This window comes from Branchiostoma belcheri, unplaced genomic scaffold, assembly GCF_001625305.1.
Source record: "Branchiostoma belcheri isolate BF01 breed outbred unplaced genomic scaffold, Haploidv18h27 scaffold78, whole genome shotgun sequence".
Lineage (NCBI taxonomy): Eukaryota > Metazoa > Chordata > Leptocardii > Amphioxiformes > Branchiostomatidae > Branchiostoma > Branchiostoma belcheri.
Window position 1 is genome coordinate 1,249,702 of NW_017804442.1, and position 17,759 is coordinate 1,267,460.

At 42.0% G+C, this 17,759-nt stretch overlaps 2 protein-coding genes across 2 annotated transcripts; both read right to left on the minus strand.

Moving 5' to 3' along the window:
• Positions 1–758: 758 nt before the first annotated feature.
• LOC109485749 (calmodulin-like protein 12) lies at positions 759–6,922 on the minus strand. The gene is made up of 9 exons (XM_019789425.1): positions 6,910–6,922; positions 6,503–6,701; positions 6,107–6,262; positions 5,691–5,870; positions 4,568–4,729; positions 3,738–3,923; positions 2,277–2,429; positions 1,307–1,406; positions 759–904 (listed from the first exon to the last, which is right to left on the minus strand). Exons 2-8 carry the CDS (start codon positions 6,660–6,662, stop codon positions 1,330–1,332), a joined length of 1,074 nt encoding a protein of 357 aa, XP_019644984.1. The 5' UTR covers positions 6,663–6,701; positions 6,910–6,922; the 3' UTR covers positions 759–904; positions 1,307–1,329.
• Positions 6,923–12,520: 5,598 nt separating this feature from the next.
• On the minus strand, positions 12,521–17,093 carry LOC109485751 (calmodulin-like protein 12). The gene is made up of 8 exons (XM_019789428.1): positions 16,853–17,093; positions 16,205–16,394; positions 15,574–15,729; positions 14,997–15,176; positions 14,417–14,578; positions 13,807–13,995; positions 13,057–13,209; positions 12,521–12,606 (listed from the first exon to the last, which is right to left on the minus strand). The coding sequence occupies exons 2-8, from the start codon at positions 16,362–16,364 to the stop codon at positions 12,539–12,541; spliced, it is 1,068 nt and encodes a 355-aa protein (XP_019644987.1). The 5' UTR covers positions 16,365–16,394; positions 16,853–17,093; the 3' UTR covers positions 12,521–12,538.
• Between the last annotated feature and the right edge of the window lie 666 nt (positions 17,094–17,759).

Below are 17,759 nucleotides of genomic sequence, written 5' to 3' on the forward strand. Positions count from 1 at the left end.
AAAATGTTTTTCTCATGTCTTGTGGTAGGTCTGGTAAAATGCTGTTAATTCTTAATTTCCGTGACACAGTAGGTGCTATATGAAATACACAGTCTAAAGGTCTTCCTGTGATCACTTTGGGCAATTTGTGGACATTCCTATAAGTCTCTTTTTCACCTACCCTGGGTGCCAGATAGTCTCCACCAGACTCCTTTGCAGGCTGGATAAATAGTAGAAATCTGTTAGGGGGGAGTTGGCCGGCCATAGAGAGTCCAGCTTGCCTGCACAGACAAGGCCGGGTTGGTCGGCCCCCGGGCTCAACTCCCTCGTAGCGTCATTTAGATTGCGGTCGAAGGGCTGCCGAAGGAAAACGGCTAACGGCCGATACTAGCCTGGTACCCAGGGTCTTCTTCACCTTTCTTTATGATTCCTAATATTTTGATGAGGATGCCTTTATCAAAATAACCCTGTAGCCTATCCATGTGGCACAGCCTAATACATTTTCTTAAAATGGTCACCTTTTTTATATGCCGCCAAGGCCGTTCTGTGTGTACATGGGCAACTCAGCGCCCGGTGTTATGATTAGAATGTTTATAGACTGGTGATGCAATCACACTAAATAAGCACTTACTCAGACCATTACCTAACACTACAGATAGCAATACCGGCCTAGCCCAGTGTTAAACTAACAGTACAAATACCAATGGACTAAATTACACCACTCAACTATCGTAGTAGAGACAACAAGAAAGAGAAGGAAAAAAAATTCTGAAAACATGAAATGTTCAAAAAAACTTTATTCAATTCGTGCTTAGCAAGTTTTATTTTGCCTCTACTTTTCTATTTTAGCCTCTACTTGTTGCATTGTTGCTACTGCAGAAGCTGCCATCAGGAAACAGTCAGTTGTCAGGTTGGTGAGCTACAGCTGGAATGAAAATAGATACAAAGATATTTCAGAAAGTCATGAAATAACCACCTGTATTGTGCAGGAAGGATTGCTGACAAGAATACAGTCAACTTTCAGTCTGACAAAAATGTTCTTTCTACTAATTTAATTTTCATGTCTCTTGTCTTTTCCATTGTCATTTTTCATGGTAGTGTTGGAATTGGAATTGGAATGTTGCCTTTTATACCTTTCTGTCCCTCAAAAAGTTACATTACGCTCAGATATGCAAACGACAACAGCCGTGTCTGAGACAGAAAAGCACAGAGCTTCCATGACCCGTAGTCTGTTTCAGTTGTAGTCACTGTATCAGGAATACTAGTATCTCAGTATCCTTACTTTGATCTACCAATCTGGTTAACGGGCGAAGAGAGTAATACTTACGATTGATGGCAGTTAGGTCGTGGTTACTGGTCGGCCGCCATGACCATGTCATAGATGTACGTTATCTTGTCCGCTTCAGTGCCGTCCAAGAACCCGTCACCTGGAAACAGCCAAGCAACACAACGTGAAAATATTGTTGAAATCGTGATCTAGTGACTAGTCAGGCTATAAAGCTAGTGGCCTGGTCAGTGGAAGGGCTGCTAGAAGCGTGATGTAGCCAGGCTAGGGGCCTGACCCACCAGTGGAAGGGCTGCTAGAAGCGTGGTGTAGTCAGGCTAGGGGACTGAACAGTGGAAGGGCTGCTAGAAGCGTCATGTAGTCAGACTAGGGGCCTGACCAGTGGAAGGGCTACTAGAAGCGTGATGTAGCCAGGCTAGGGGCCTGACCAGTGGAAGGGCTGCTAGAAGTGTGATGTAGTCAGGCTAGGGCCCTGACCAGTGAAAGGGCTGCTAAAAGTGTGATGTAGTCAGGCTAGGGGCCTGACTAGTGGAAGGGCTGCTAGAAGTGTGATGTAGTCAGGCTAGGGGCCTGACCAGTGGAAGGGCTACTAGAAGTGTGCACGTGATGTAGTCAGGCTAGGGGCCTGACCTGTGGAAGGGCTGCTAGAAGCGTCATGTAGTCAGGCTAAGCTAGGGGCCTGACCTGCATAAGCAATAGCAGTACATACACACACATGGTACAAATCCTACCGTTGGTGGGGTCGTGTGGCGTAGCGGCAGAGACTCGGAACCAAGAGGTCCCGGGTTCGAGTCCTGACATGCCACCGCCGGGTTCGAGTCCTGACATGCCACTGCCCTTGGGAAAGGCACTTTACACGACTTTCCTCACTTAACTAAGTTAAAAATTAGTATTGTCTTGTTCCGTATTTGTCCTCTATCTGCGTTGGTGGCGGCATAAAATAAGTTGATATAACTTGAGTTTGCCGTCACCATGTCTACTCATGAAATGTTGGAATAGAAAAATATCCTACCGTTCGTGTCCTGGTAGTTGAAGAGGGTGTCCAAGCCGAGGTTGTGCATCTCTCCGAAGCTCAGGGTCCCGTCACTGTTGTGGTCCAAGATGTTGAACAGCAGCTGGTCTCCCACGTACATGACGAACTCCTGCTCATTCAAGTGGTTGTCACCTGCACGGACAAGATGAAGAAGACGTTTGTTTGGCGTAGCGGCAGAGTGGTCGACTCGGAACCAAGAGGTCCCGGATTCGAGGCCTGACATGCCATCGATCTTTTGCCCTTGGGAAAGGCACTTTACACACACATGACGTTTTCAAAATCATATCCAGTTGCTTGAGTAACTGTTTTTTGGCGTATCGTATTACCTGGATGTCTAACCTTCATCGACGCACTTTACACGATTTTCCTCACTTGGCTTAGGTGAAAATGAGTATTGTATTGTCCCGTGTTGGTGGCGGCATTAATATAAGTTGAAAAACTTGAGTGTGCCGTCACCACGTCTGGTGATTAGATGTTGGAATATATATTTAAAAAAAAAGACGTTTGATGAGATCACGTTAAGAGAGGCTTGCCTGCATTTCCAGTCAAAGCTGCTAGGGGGTCCAAAACACGTAATGCGCCGTTTTACTGTTCAGTCATCATCAAATACAGATTTTATCGATTTTACTGTAGTAATGCAGTTTTATGGTTAGCGTTGTTGATGTTGAATTAGAATCGGAAGGTTCTGAGGAAAGGCAAATGGCACTTGGAAAAGGAACTTTTTGCTCACTCGACTCAAGGGAAAATAGAACCTATAGCTAGCTTCGATTAGGGGCGTGGACTTAATGCTGGAAGTCCCATGTACAGGACGTCCCATGTTAGAGGACAGCCACACTTCAAGCATTACACTTATCAAAAGGTGAGGCCCATTCCGGTGTGAGTTGATCAAGTCTTACAGTTCGGCGTTACCTACTATTATAAAGGTGTTGCGCCCATAGACGGTTTATCGGTTATGCGAACAAAAAACAAACAATACGTTGATGAAGGATAGACATCAAGGTATACAATACTTTTCAAACTCTACTACTGGATGAATTATTGAGATAATTTCACTGGATGTGGACAGTACAGTACTGTAACCCGATACATTTTGAGTGGTTCCCATGAGCCTTGTTTTTGTGGTGAATCATGAAGTATAGGAAAATACATTAAAGAATGTTTCGATCTTAGAGAACACATGTTAGAGAATAGTTAACCTTTATTGTTACATCATACATATATCATACATATATTCTGTACGTAAGATGACGTTATCCACACATGTATTTAGCTTTGTTAGATCTTTAGTTAAGTTGTAGAAGACCATACAAAAGTCTCTGTACTTTTTTGTCAATAAAGAATTCTATAGTAAATAAAAAGAATGTCACCCGAAACGTCGGGAAATTACGTCCAGCAGTATAGTTTGAATTTCCTATGAAAAACAAACAATAGGAACAGTACCGTCTTGGTCTGCGGCCACCAGAGCCTGGTGCATGGTCATGACGAGTTCCACTTCAGCCAGGCTGATCTTGCCGTCGCCGTCAGCGTCCAGACCCCCGTGGACTAGATCGGGGTTGGTCTTGATCGCGTTGTACACATAAAGAACCCCGTCGACTTCAGACGTATTAAGGCTGAGGTAGCCATCCCCTGAAACCAAACCAAACCAAATAACATGGATACAAAACGTAAGATTCCAAAAGTAAATCTGCCAAATTTGTAATTGTTTATACTCATGTATTTATTTTATATCTTTGGTAAGTTTTGTTTGAGTATGTTAATCTGTTCCATATGCCTCTGGTAGCTTTATTCATGCATCATCTATTTTGTATTCACTTCTGTCTAGTGCCTAGTCATCCCATACGGGCACAAGACATGTGAATCAAGCTTCATCCATTAAGTAGGACACATGTACATTTGCTGTACGCCACAACCTTATCTGACATAGTTTTGTTTCAATTTCTATCAATAACAAAGGTTTTCGAAAAAAGTGATACTTAAAACAGTGTTTTAGCATCATGCACCATTACCTGATACTACAACTTGTGGCTTTGTGGCAAAATCACTTACGAAATCGTTAGTCTCTACCAGACTAACTATATATATACGCTGGCTGTATATAGGAGAATATTTGCTAGGGGAGTTTGGCCGCCTTGGGGTTTGACTGGCCGCGCAGAGGGAAAGAAACTACCTCCCCGCGGCCGGACTCCCTCGGCCCATTTTATTCTCTTCTTTGCCGAATTCTACGATCCCTATTCTCGTAGAAAGGCCTGGTGGAGGCTACGAAAACGTACCGTCTACGTCGAAGATGTCGAAGATGGTGTCCAGTGAAGTTCCGCCCTTCACCTCGTCATAGGACAGCTGGCCGTCCATATCGGTGTCCAGGGAGTCCAAAAGAGCCTGGGAATCGTTACCATAAACCGGAAACATCTCCTGCGCGGTCAGAAAGCCGTCTCCTGTGTGAAAAAAACTCGGATTTAATGAAATGAAATGAAATGAAATACCTTTATTGTACATTCATGTCACGGCGGGTGAGGTACAGGTCAAGACTTAACAGACACATAACAAACGTGTGTAGAAAGCATACACAAGGAACATACAAGGGGCACTATACTAGGCTAATACAAAGTGTTCAACTTTTTCTCGCTTTTTTGTACAATGGAAAATGTGGAAACAGATCATGTTTGTGATACAGGGTTTGTCTAGAGGAATCAAAAATATAAATCTATCATTTGCACTTAGGTGTTCAAAGTATGGGAACTTCTCTTTGATATGATTAAAAAGAGCATATCTTTCATTAGCATATAAAGTACAGTCTAAAATAAAGTTTTGTTCATCTTCTATTCTATTCATGTTACAGTAATGACAGAGTCTATTCTGGAGAGGAATGCGTTTAATAAGCGATTCCTACATCGGACGTGGATCGATAACGAATTCCAACCATAGTTCTCCCATTGCTTATGCCATTGGTCGATTGGATGACCAAGCATGTGCGACGATAGGCCATTATACTGAATATTCAGATACAGATAGAGAAGCTGGTGTGTTACCCCGAAGGTTGGTTATACCGGTAGTATACAGATACAGAAGCTGGTTTGTTATGCCGAAGGGTGTGTTGGGTATGGTGTGTTACACCGGCTATACAGATACAGAAGCTGGTTTGCTATCCCGAAGGTTGGTTATACCGGCTATACAGATACAGAAGCTGGTGTGTTATGCCGAAGGTTGGTTATACCGGCTATACAGATACAGAAGCTGGTTTGCTATCCCGAAGGTTGGTTATACCGGCTATACAGATACAGAAGCTGGTGTGTTATGCCGAAGGGTGGTTATACCGGCTATACAGCTGGTGTGTTACACCGAAAGGCGGCTATACAGAGAGAAATACAACTAGGCATACGGTAGCGGGGTTCGTACCGTTCATGTCTATGGCGACGATGGCTTCATCCAGTGTGAAGGCGCCCAGAACCTCGAGCTTGGAGAGCTTGCCGTCTCCGTTGGCGTCGAGAGCGTTAGTGATGGCAGCGTCGGGGTTCTGGATGGTGTTGTAGATGTAGTTCATCTGGTACGATTCTGTGTTGTCCAGGACTCCGTCACCTGCAAAATGGAACAGGATGAAATACTCTGAACAAAAGATGCGCCAAAAAGCAGTTACTCAAGCAACTGGATATGATTTTAGAAACGGTCAGACGTTTCAGCTAGCATCCACTAGCTTTCGTCAGTGACTGAGAGACCAGAGGAGAAATGCAGGTTTATAAGCACAAACTATTGATGTCCTAAACCGAGCCACTTGCTTATGTTTTTCACATCTAGTAAGTAAACAGAAAACGTACCGTTCTTGTCGAAGAGGTCGAAGAACTCGCCCAGGTTGAGCCCGTGCTGGAACTCGCCGATGGTGAGATGGTCGTCGCCGTTGTTGTTCAGCTGGTAAAAGATGTCTCCGCTACCGAAGAGTTCGACGATCTGCGGCAGGTAGAGGAACCCGTCGTCTGTAAAAACAAATTGGCAAAGACTAAAGACGGCTCCGTGAATAGTTTCATCAGGTTGGTAAGACACTGAGTAAAGAGACTATTTTTACACAACCAAGTCTTTTACTACTCAGCCGACGTTTCTGTGACCGTCTGTCACCTTCCTCAGGGCAGTTCTGACTGGTTCACATTGCATTGCAGCACAGGTGTCGCTGCTACAGTTGAGTATGTTACCAAGTCCTGAAATATATATTGAGGTACCATCAATGTCCAAGGCGACCAGAGCGTCGTGCAGTGTCATCGCGTTCATGACCTCCTGCTTGGAGATCAGTCCGTCGCCATCTGCATCCAGCATCATAGTCTGCCTCCTCATTGGAGAAGCAGTTGCCAGGGCAACGAAGAACAGGAGGAAGGGAGTCATGGTTGGGTTGGTGGGTGGGTGGTGGTTTGATGTCAGTAGCTGAAAACAGTTACATGGCGGCATTTTTTGTAAAATTGAAACAAGACAGTTCTGAAGATTTTGAATAACAAACACTATTATATTGTGACATAGACTTAGATTTAGACTAAAGGATTGCCCTGTCAACCGACAAACTATGAAATACGACACATATTAAAATTTTATGGTAAAATACAAAGAAAGTTAGGATAAGGAACAAGTCACTTACCTGTCTGTCTTCTCGAGTGGGAAATTAAGTTGTTCTGACTTATGCAATATGTGTTCTTTTATACGGTTTGTCGTATTACTCTGTGTACAGTTTTCTCACATTTCTGAGCCTATTTTTAGTCTATATCTGATGGCGCTGAACAGTTTGTTTCCAGCACTTGAGCCTATTTTTAATCCGTCTCTGTTTTCACAAGATAATTTGCAGGATATTCTTGGGTCTATACCCAATACAATAAACATACATGTATACATTCAACCTGTCAAAGGGCGTACTGTGTTTACTGTGACAGGGCGAGGCGATATAATTATAACTTCATGTAAACAACATAGTTACGTCAAGATACTATTTATGTAAAGGTACTAGTTTACACAACTGGTGTGTCATCGCATGACGTCAGAGCTTCGTCTACACATGACGTCAAAGCTACGTGACTTCATCTTCGATAGTAGTTTGAAAAATCAAAATCAGACCTGTAAAAGTGCTTGTGGTAGATACCAGTTACACATATAAGTTCCACATTGTAATAGCATTATATTAAGAGATTCTTTATTGACTCAAAAAAAAACGAACAGGGACATTTGTATGGTCTTCTACTGTAACAGATAAAGATGTAACTAAGCTAAATAATAACGTCATCCTACGTACAGAATATCTGTCATAACCACGACAATGAGTTAAATATTAAGTTCCAAATCGTAATTGCATCAACTAATTTTATATCTATATATCAATGGTTTATTTGCATTGAAAACACAACAACACTGCCCCTAAATGGCAGTCAGAGGCTGAATTGACATCAGGACATCACATGAACAGTATAAAACGCCATACTTAACAATTTAAAATAGTAATAAACCATTACATAAAATGTATATAAAATATTGTCAGCAAACGTTTCAAGTGCAAATATCATTGCAGATAACAATACAGACGGACAATGGTAAGGCCATGTTGATTTGATTATATGGATGACATCCTCTGGGAACCCCAAAACTGATGCGCGCGTGCGAATAAAAAAAAAAGTTTTGCAAAAAAAAGTTGCTTTCACTATGAAATCTACGTGGTCATGAAGGTTGAACAAATGGCACAGAATATGTTATGGTGAATAATCTACTCTTCGAATTCATTTCTTTACATTTTTGTCTTTTTTCCTTTGATTTTGGCATTCTACGACATTGGTATCGTTTCTAAATGTTTTCTTTGCAACTTATGGTATATTTTTGCTCATTTAGCAACTGTTTTGCACGATTTACACTATGGTTGAAAACTTTTTTTTTTTTTGGAAACGGCCGAAAATTCATGCGCGCGCGGATGTCATCCATATAATCAAATCAACATGGCCTAACACTAAAATAAGTCTTCGGTCCAAAAAATGTGACAGTGTAACCAATTCAAATTATCTCATTACAGATCATCACTTAACGAGTTCAGCGTTGCCTGACAACTTCCAGGTACTAGGTGTAACCGTCCAACATGGCGGATAACAACTACGTCATAGTCACGTGAGTACAAACAATTGTCATGTCAATCAAAATGGGTTTCATAAGAACGTCGGCAGAACGAACTGCGCCTGCGCAAAACCACGGTTTTCGTTGGATTTTTGGTCAATGTTGCATCAGAATTTTGCCTGTTGCAGACGATATCTTTTCCGACATAACATTTGAAAACTACTGTCGGGATGCTAACCTTATATGAGCAAATACACCCATATATGAGACGTTCTGCCGAATTAAGTGCTATGTACAATACATTACAGGTTTTGCGCAGGTGCAGTACATTCTGCCGACGTGCTATTAAAATGGGTGTCACGTATTATCATTGGCGGTCTTGTCAAAGCAATGAATGCTTCTGCCATTTTGCGATGTTGCGTAACTAGGCCTTGGCAATGCTGCCATGTGCCAAAATCAACATGACCTGCGATGACCTCAAGTCAATATAATTATGATAAGCCTCGGTGCGAAATACATCACGTGGATTTGGCACGCGCTAGCTGAATGAACACTCGGTCAAACACGCGGGACCTTCCCACGACTTGCCTCCGACCAAGGTCGGTGCTATTTTTTTATTCCAACATGTAATCACAAGACGTGGTGACAGCACACTCAAGTTTTTTTTCAACTCATATTACCTTATATGCCACCACCAATACAGGGGACAATACAATAGCCTCTACCAGGCTTCAGGAGGCGGCTGGAAAGAGTGGAAATAGGCCAAATAGAGAGATAACATGCCAGGGGAGTTAGTCCGCCGTGAGAGAACAATTTGCCAAGCGCGGACCAACTCCCTCAGCATGTTATCTCTCTATTTGGCCAATTTTTTTCTACTCTTTCCAGCTGGTATAGGCTAACAATACAATACAATACTCATTTTTCAACTGTGCGAAGTGAGGAAAGTCGTGTGAATTGCCTTTCCCAAGGGAACAAGATCGGTGACATGTCGGGACTTCGAACCCGGGACCTCTTGGTTCCGAGTCGAGCACTCTACCGCTACGCCACACGACCCCAGGGAGCTATTGTATGAGTCGCCTGCAGTTTCAGCTCGATAGTGCTCTGACCACTTCCAAGCAGAATTTGACTTTCCCGAATTTGAATTTCGTTTCAAAATGCATAGTCGGCTGGCACAGGCAGCTCTTAACGACTTGTAGGCAACGTCTCCGATCCACACGCAACCACAATCAATTTTTCGTTGTATTTTGCATCGTGTGCTACCTTTTCTGCATTCTTCATTGGGTGGGAAATTGTTCATGTGCTTCCAGCATCTTTGCTGTTTATTACGTTGTGTTACATAATTTACTATGTATTATCTGTATTTCCTTATATTGGGTTCCTTTTTGTTAATTTATCCTCTCATTATATGTAAGTGGTAGTGTTAAAAAAATAAGTCTTAGTTACTTGAGTGCGCTATAACTACTACTTTATGTTGTACTCTCTTCCTCAATGTCTGAACAATTAAGAAAACACAGATGACGTAATTCCCAACAACAGTCTAAAAAAAAGACCATGACCGGTTGTGTGACAGGGCAATGCCCTATACTTCACGCCCACGCGATAACCTGTCACTTAACCGGGCACATCCAGTATTTTTAAATAGCTTTTTTTTTTATTCCAACATGTAATTACCAGACGTACGTGGTGACGACACACATAAGTTTCTTCAACTTATAGCCGCCACCAACACAGGGGACAAATACATTGCAGGACAATACTGACTCCGACATTTACAATACTCATTTTAACATGAGCTAAGTGAGGAAAGCCGTGTAAAGTGCCTTTCCCAAGGGCACAAGATCGGTGGCATGTCAGGACTCGAACCCGGGACTCTAAGTTCCGAGTCGCGCACTCTGCCGCTACGCCACACGACCCCACTACATCCAGTATTAAGTACACACACGTGCGTCTCCGTGTGACTGGGCTCGTAACCTTCGCTAAGAAGGTTATGTTTTCAGTAGCGTTTGTCCGTCTGTTTGTCTGTTAATTATTAAGTACATACACGTATACACGTGGGGCTCCGGGTGACAAGACTGGCCTGGTTGTTTGTTTTTAAGATCTTATTTTTAGACCCATTAGAAGGTTTGAAATCTTACTATGAAATTGAGCTTTGTAGGTATTTCTGCTGTCTACCTGCACCTAACCTGCACTGGTCCATGTACTGGTTATTTGGTTATTTGCGAGTTAGCACAGTACAATTCGAGCTGTGTAGGTATTTCTGATGTCTACCGGCACCTAACAACATGTACTGGATTTTATATATGTGTATGGAGTTTTATTTTGTTGACTGGCACCACCTACATTTTGATGAAGAAATAAAGGCAATGGTTTCTGAACAGTTTTTAGTGATCCATACTTTCTAATTCTGAGCAGTGAAGGTATGTTACCGGTAAAATTGCCTGTCTATAGGTAAATTTTCAATGTTTTCGATGTAGGTAATTCTGAATGTTTCCCAGTACCACCAGTGCAGGTATGCAGAAACAAGTATTTTGAGCCCTGTGTTAAAAGTTATCCAGCAGAGCTGCGACATCTAGCGAAATTAGACCAAATGGCAGCTCCTGCGTTTTTTGTTTGGATAAGATCTCTGCTATACCTGTCAGTTTAACTACTCTAAAGAACAAAGTAACAATGACAGTTTCTGAATGAATAAATAAGTCCTTTATTGTCCAATATGTTACGTACAGGCCACAACAAAGGCATAGTTTAGTTTGTAAACAGCGTAAACATCTAGTTATTAAGTAAATTCAAATTCTCGCATTTCTGTGATGGCAAAAAGGTAAGAACAGACATGTTTTAGGATAAGAGCTAATTTAGAAATGTGAATTTATCTGTATGACTTATTTGAATGAAGCAAGGAAACGTTGATGTTAACAGTTCCAACTCTTTTATTGCATTAATGTATCGACACTAAAACGAATTTTGCATTGTTGCTTCTGCGTCAGGAAACCGGTGCCGGGTAGGTGAACTGCAATAAAAATGCAAAGATGCTTTTCAGTAGTTCTCGAAATATTGAGGTTTATTGAGGAAAAGCTCTCCTTTAGCTGCCCACCCGAGGGTGGCAGCTATTCTTCCAGGAGACGGTACATAAGACATAGCAATACATCACATACAATTACATATACATTTACATTACATAGTATTTTAAAAGAAGACAAATGTGTAACATCGTATGTGCTCTACTTATTCATGTCCCTCATGTGTTTTGGTAGGCCTTGTATACAGAACTGTACTAACTGTAATTTGTAGGAAAAAAAACAACTTCTAAAGTCGCAAGTTGACAATAAGGATCTTTTCCCTGCCTCCCTTACAAATTTACACGGTATTGTCGTACATTTGCAAGTGAATTGTTGCTCTTTATAAGTTTTGCATCAGTTAGCCAGTTAATGTATAATACGCTCGTATATTAGAGTAACTGCTCAGAAATATTACATAGTATATAGACCGTTTTGTACAGCAACAAACGTTTACGATGCAGAAACATACAGAGCTGTTTTAGTGATCAAGCTCCAGTTGATTTCCTTGTACAAAAGGATATCAGAGTCCTTACTATGATCTACCAAATTGGGTATTTCAATTGCAATTTATTTATTTAAACAGTAATTACAACTCAGGCCATTTTGGCCTGCTTTTCAGGTAATCCTGGATACACATAAAAGTACACACACAAATACACAGTACATAAACCATTACTAATTACAACATCCTAAACATCAACAGTGTCAAGTCCTGCTCCTAAAGGTGTCCTCCCTGGCTAATTTGGCATTTTAAGTTTTCATCGTTTTCTCACAAAGAAATTTAGAAAGAACTGCGGTTGTACTGAATATTGATACCTGGGTACAAAAGGGTTACGAATATGATTTTATGGACTATATGGATGACGTCATCACATTTTATTGCCCCAAATGTAATTATCTTGAAAGTTATAATATTGCACTTTGGTACAAGTAACTAAAATAAAAATATGATTTTCATGTGCATAATGGTCAAAGCTACAAACGTGCGTTTGCACAAATTGATATCTACTAATTACCCGTAGTTATTAGAGAATAACTAGATTTTAATTAGGCAATTAGGTTTTTCTCTAATAACTACGGGTAAAGGACGAAGAGAGTGCTACTTACAGTTGGCAGTGTTTAATGGCTTTAGGCCATGACCCTGTCATAGAGGAACATCATCTTATCGGATTCGGAGGCATCCAAGAAACCGTCACCTGAAAACAGTAAATCAGAAGAAAAAGCGATTGTTTTAAGTTTGTTGAAAAAAAAAACCATGGGAACTGTTGAACGATCGTTTAGACCATTACAGTAAAAAACAAATTAGACCTCCTCCCCGAGATCTTGTTTCCATACACCTGTAACTTGAGAACCATTCCCATTCACAGAACTACAAATATAGGACCTTAGGGTTCTTCATCGCTATGAAGAACGATGCAACAGGGGCTCAGGATTCTAGGGGCCTGTCCAGTCGAAGGGATGCTAGACTTGTCATGATAGGCTAGGCTTGATATGGGCCTAAATAGTGAGAGGCTGCTAGAACATGATGTAGCCAGGCTAGGCTAGGGGCCTAACCAGTGGAAACACTGCTAGAGGCTAGGGGCCTGACCTGTGTAAGGCTGCTAGAAACGTGATTAAGTCAGGCTAAGCAACAGAGGAAACCCTACCGTTGATGTCATGGTAGTTGAAGAGGTCGTCCAGGCGGAGGGTGTGCATCTCGCCGAAGCTCAGGATCCCGTCGTTGTTGTGGTCCAACCTATTGAAAAGGAGCTGGGTTCCAACGTACATGGTGAACTCCTGAGCGTCCAAGTGGTTGTCATCTGCACGGACAAGATGAGGAAGACGTTTGGTAAGATCATGTTAAGAAATGTGCCTGCAGGTCCAGGGAGAGATGCTAGGGTTTATAAACTAACAACAAAACAGAAAAAAAACCGTTTTGTTTCTTGGGAGGTCACTAAAGACATGATTAACTGTATTGTATTATCAGAAGTTAGAATCGGAAGGTTCTGAGTTATCTAGCAGGCCCCATAGTTGTGTCCTTGTACGTATTTGCTTAATCGACTCAATCGTAAATATTATGTACCTAGCTTCGATAAGGGACGTCCTCTCTGACGGGACTTTATGCTAGAAGCTCCATGCACATGCCACAGCTCAAGCTTCACACATATCAAAAGGTGGAGGTTCATCTGGAGTGGATCAAACCTTACAATCTCGCCTTACGTACTATAAAATTGCGCCTATAGACCGTTTACAGGTTCTTCAAAGCGGGGTTTCAAGGCGTGGTTAACGTTGTAGTTAGCGTGGTTGATTTAGAATTAGAATTAGAATTAGGAGATTTTGAGTTCCCTAACAGGCTCCAAAGTTGTGCCCCTGCACCTTACACCCTATTCAAAACAAACAAAAAATACGAAACGTACCATCAAGGTCTGCGGCATCCAGAGCCTGGTGCATGGTCATGGCGATGTCCACCTCAGCCAGGCTGATCCAGCCGTCACCGTCAGCGTCCGGACCCATGCCCTGCACGATGTTGGGGTCGGTCTTGATGACGCCGTACACGTACAGAATGCCGTCGGCTTCGGTAGTGTTAAGACTCAGGTAGCCATCACCTGCGATCATATAAATACAAAAAGATCTGTTACATTTTGGATATGCGGTGGTGCAATGTTGTTTATGTGCCCCTGCATTGTATTCATTTAGAAAATATTAAGTATTGTTTGATAATGTTAATCTGTAAAATATACCTCTGTTCTGTAGAATTGAGCATTACATCATCTATTCTATGTTTACTTCTAATACATATATACAGGCTGGTCCTGTAAGGCGCCAGACGTGTGAATGAAGTTTATTCATTCAGTAGGACACATGTTTATTGATGACACACCATTGTCTTATCTAGCCTAGTCTAGTTCTTCAGTTACAATTTGTTTCACTCACTTAAAACAGTCATTTTGGCATCACAATTACATACCAGGACGCTACGAAATTAACCTTTGCGGATTCTTAAAAGCACAAAGTAGGAAAACGAACCGTTGACGTCGTAGATGTCGAAGATTCCCTCCAGGGAGGTTCCGCCCTTGACCTCGTCATAGGACAGCTGGCCGTCCATGTCGGCGTCCAGGAGGTTCACGATAGCCTGGGTGTCAGCGCCGAAGGCGGGCGTCAGCTCCTGTACGGTGTGGAAACCGTCTCCTGCAGGGAGAACAGCGGACCGGATTTACTTCGCGATTCCTTCATCGGGTCTGTTAAACGTAATGATTATTGAACCGGGACGGGGGGCGATACCAACTTTCAATCACAGTTTATCCACTATTTTCGTCATTGATCGATTGGATGACCAAGTGTATATATCTATACCGACCATGCAGGCCCGGATACAGTTACAGAAGCTGGTATGTTACGCCTAAAGCCTTACCGGGACGGCGGACGATGCCGACTTCCAATCACAGTTTATCCATTACTTATGTCATTGGTAGAATGGATGACCAAGTGTATATACCTATACCGACTATATAGATACGGATACAGATACAGAAGCTGGTATGTTACGTCTAAAGCCTGCCATACAGATGCAGACATAAAATGTAAATAGAAGCAGCCGTGTTCGTACCGTTGGGGTCCATGGCGACCATGAACTCATCCAGTGTGAAGGCGCCCAGAACCTCCAGCTTGGAGAGCTTGCCGTCTCCGTTGGCGTCGAGAGCGTTGGTGATGGCAGCGTCGGGGTTCTGGATGGTGTTGTAGATGTAGTTCATCTGGTACGATTCCGACATGTCCAGGAATCCGTCGGCTGCATGCAGCAAAGAGGATGAAATGAAGTGAACATGTTTTGACAAATTCTGAAAACTTGCCTAGAAAAAATCGCGAGCTACGAGCATATGTTTACTACATCTAGTCGTTTATGCAATAGGATGTAGCAAACATACACGTCCTGTACAGACCCACACCCTTATACAACTGGATGTAAACACAGGTTTCATGTCCTTGTACTCTCTAAAGTATGCTTAGCAAAATGAACCCCGTCCAGGCAGATCTATCCACACTAAACCACCTAAAGCATGTTTGTATCTTAATTGTCGATAAAAGACCCCCTTATTGAATTAAGATTTCTGCCGGTTTCCGGTTTGACATCTTGCAATGAAAAAGAATAGTCACCTGTCAAGACAATAGATGAAGAGAAAACGCACCGTTCTTGTCGAAGAGGTCGAAGAACTCGCCCAGGTTGAGCCCATGCTGGAACTCGCCGATGGTGAGATGGTCGTCGCCGTTGTTGTTCAACTGGTAAAAGATGTCTCCAGTACCGAAGAGTTCGACGATCTGCGGCAGGTAGAGGAACCCGTCGTCTGGGGGAACAAAATGGGTCAGACGGACTGTCTAATATTTGTACTATGCCCCTATCACACAAAGACGAATATATATGGCCTAACGAATCTGCCGAACTCCCCCAGCCATGGTTAGGAGTAGGTCAGTTTTTTACTAGTTTACCAGTTCATTCTAGTGACACTGAAGTAAAGTTATCCAATGGATGTGACGAGAAAGGTCCGAAGTTATCCCCATACTTATCCTGTAATAGAGTTTGTATCGTCCATGAATCATTTGTCTATATGTAACAGGACGATCGCATTTGTCGCACAATCGAAATGTAATAGACCTTTTAACTTTAAGCACACTGTGACAGAACCAACTGTTGACAGATATAAGACAGACATTTAGGTAACAAAACAGGTCAATTTTGTACGACAAAAGCACTACTAGGCTGGGATCACACGACGATCGTAGGGCAAATGTGAGCAAGCCCTGAGACGTGCATTAACTTACTATCAATGTCCAAGGCGACAAGAGCGTCGTGCAGAGTGATGGCGTTCAGAACCTCCTGTTTGGAGATCATGCCGTCACCGTTAGCATCCAGCATCATAGTCTGCCTCCTCATTGGAGAAGCGGTTGCCAGGGCAACGAAGAACAGGAGGAAGGGAGTCATGGTTGGTTGGTTGGTGGGTGATGTCAGTAGCTGTAAAAGGCACATGGTGACATCGTTAGGGTGAAATTAAAACATATCGTAGTCATTTTAGCTTTGAGAAAGCAGTGAAAATTTTGAATAATTTGCTGTTGCGAGTGGTAGTTTGAATGACCAGATGGCCTGGGTTTAGAAAGCTTAAGCTTTGTGGAAAAAGTAGAAAAGAAGCTTCATGGATCAGAATTCGTATATCCATTGCCTCAAGTGCAGCAATACGACTACATTTTTTTCTTCGCAATTCCTAAAACAGAGTCCATAGATGAACAGGACAAGAATAAAACTATTTTGCTGCTGCGTAAAAATTGCGGCAGGGCGCGGATAAACTACAGCACAAAAATCGACCTGTGTGAAATCCTCCAGGTTCCAGTTACAGTAAGGAAACAAAGCAACAAAAGTCATAATGGCTAGAATATATAAAGAAGAAAGTGAGGATAAGCAACAAGTCAACTTACCAGTCTGTCTTCTCGGATGTCGAGTTGGAACTTGAGTGGCAGAGGAACGAGATGTGTGTTCTTTTAAACAATTTTGTGACCTTCCTCTGATTGCTCTGAAGAGTTTCTTATCATCTCCCAGGTCTATTTTTAACTTTTCTGTTTATTCCTGGTGCTTTCGTAAGGATAATTTGAAGGATGTTTCGCGTCTCACTCCAAAATAATAATCGTGTATAACAACGTGTCCAAATATCTAACAGGGCAAGGCCGTCATGCGTTTATCTGCCACGACAATGTGCTATAAGATTACTTTATCTAAAGATACTAGTTATGAAATAATGGTACTTATGCAAGGACTATACAACTATTTATATTAGAGTTATAAGACTAGTTATGTAAGGATTATACTATAAGTTATATAAAGATATTGATTTGTAAGTGCTGCATATTGTAATTGAAGTATAAAAGTCTTAGTGTAATACTTTTCACTTTTAAACCTTAACGATATAACGATATTTTCATGGAAAGACTTGTGCCTATCCATGACTTCACAGTTGCGTCTGCACATGGTACTATGACGCTGGTTTTGAAGAGTCAAAACTATAAATTTTCTTATGTATGATGTCATATCCATGTGATCGAGTTGCACGTGCAGTTTCCGATTGGCGCTTGCAATAGACTATTTATAGATGTTTTTTCGCGTAATGTTGTCTTACAAATACCATCGTCGCTGTGACGTCATGTGAAGACGTAGATGTGACGTCATGTGCATACAGATGTCTGCCCCGTTTAAATTTCACATCAATAAGAAAATAAAAACATCTGACATTTTTACACAGACATTACAATAAACAGTATTATAAATCATTAGCAACCCTTATCAAGTAGTACCCTTTCGTAACTACGTCTTTACATAACTAGTACCTTC

Bases quoted from the DNA above. Each gene is read 5' to 3' on its own strand.
- LOC109485749 (XM_019789425.1), bottom strand. From the start codon at position 6,662: ATGACTCCCTTCCTCCTGTTCTTCGTTGCCCTGGCAACTGCTTCTCCA. The intron at 6,263-6,502 runs GTACCTCAATAT...TTGTTTTTACAG, and splicing joins GGTCGCCTTGGACATTGATG to ACGACGGGTTCCTCTACCTG. The intron at 3,924-4,567 runs GTACGTTTTCGT...GTTTGGTTTCAG, and splicing joins CGACATCTTCGACGTAGACG to GGGATGGCTACCTCAGCCTT.
- LOC109485751 (XM_019789428.1), bottom strand. From the start codon at position 16,364: ATGACTCCCTTCCTCCTGTTCTTCGTTGCCCTGGCAACCGCTTCTCCA. The intron at 13,210-13,806 runs GTACGTTTCGTA...TTGTCCGTGCAG, and splicing joins GGATGCCGCAGACCTTGATG to ATGACAACCACTTGGACGCT. The intron at 12,607-13,056 runs GTAGGGTTTCCT...TACTGTTTTCAG, and splicing joins CAACTACCATGACATCAACG to GTGACGGTTTCTTGGATGCC.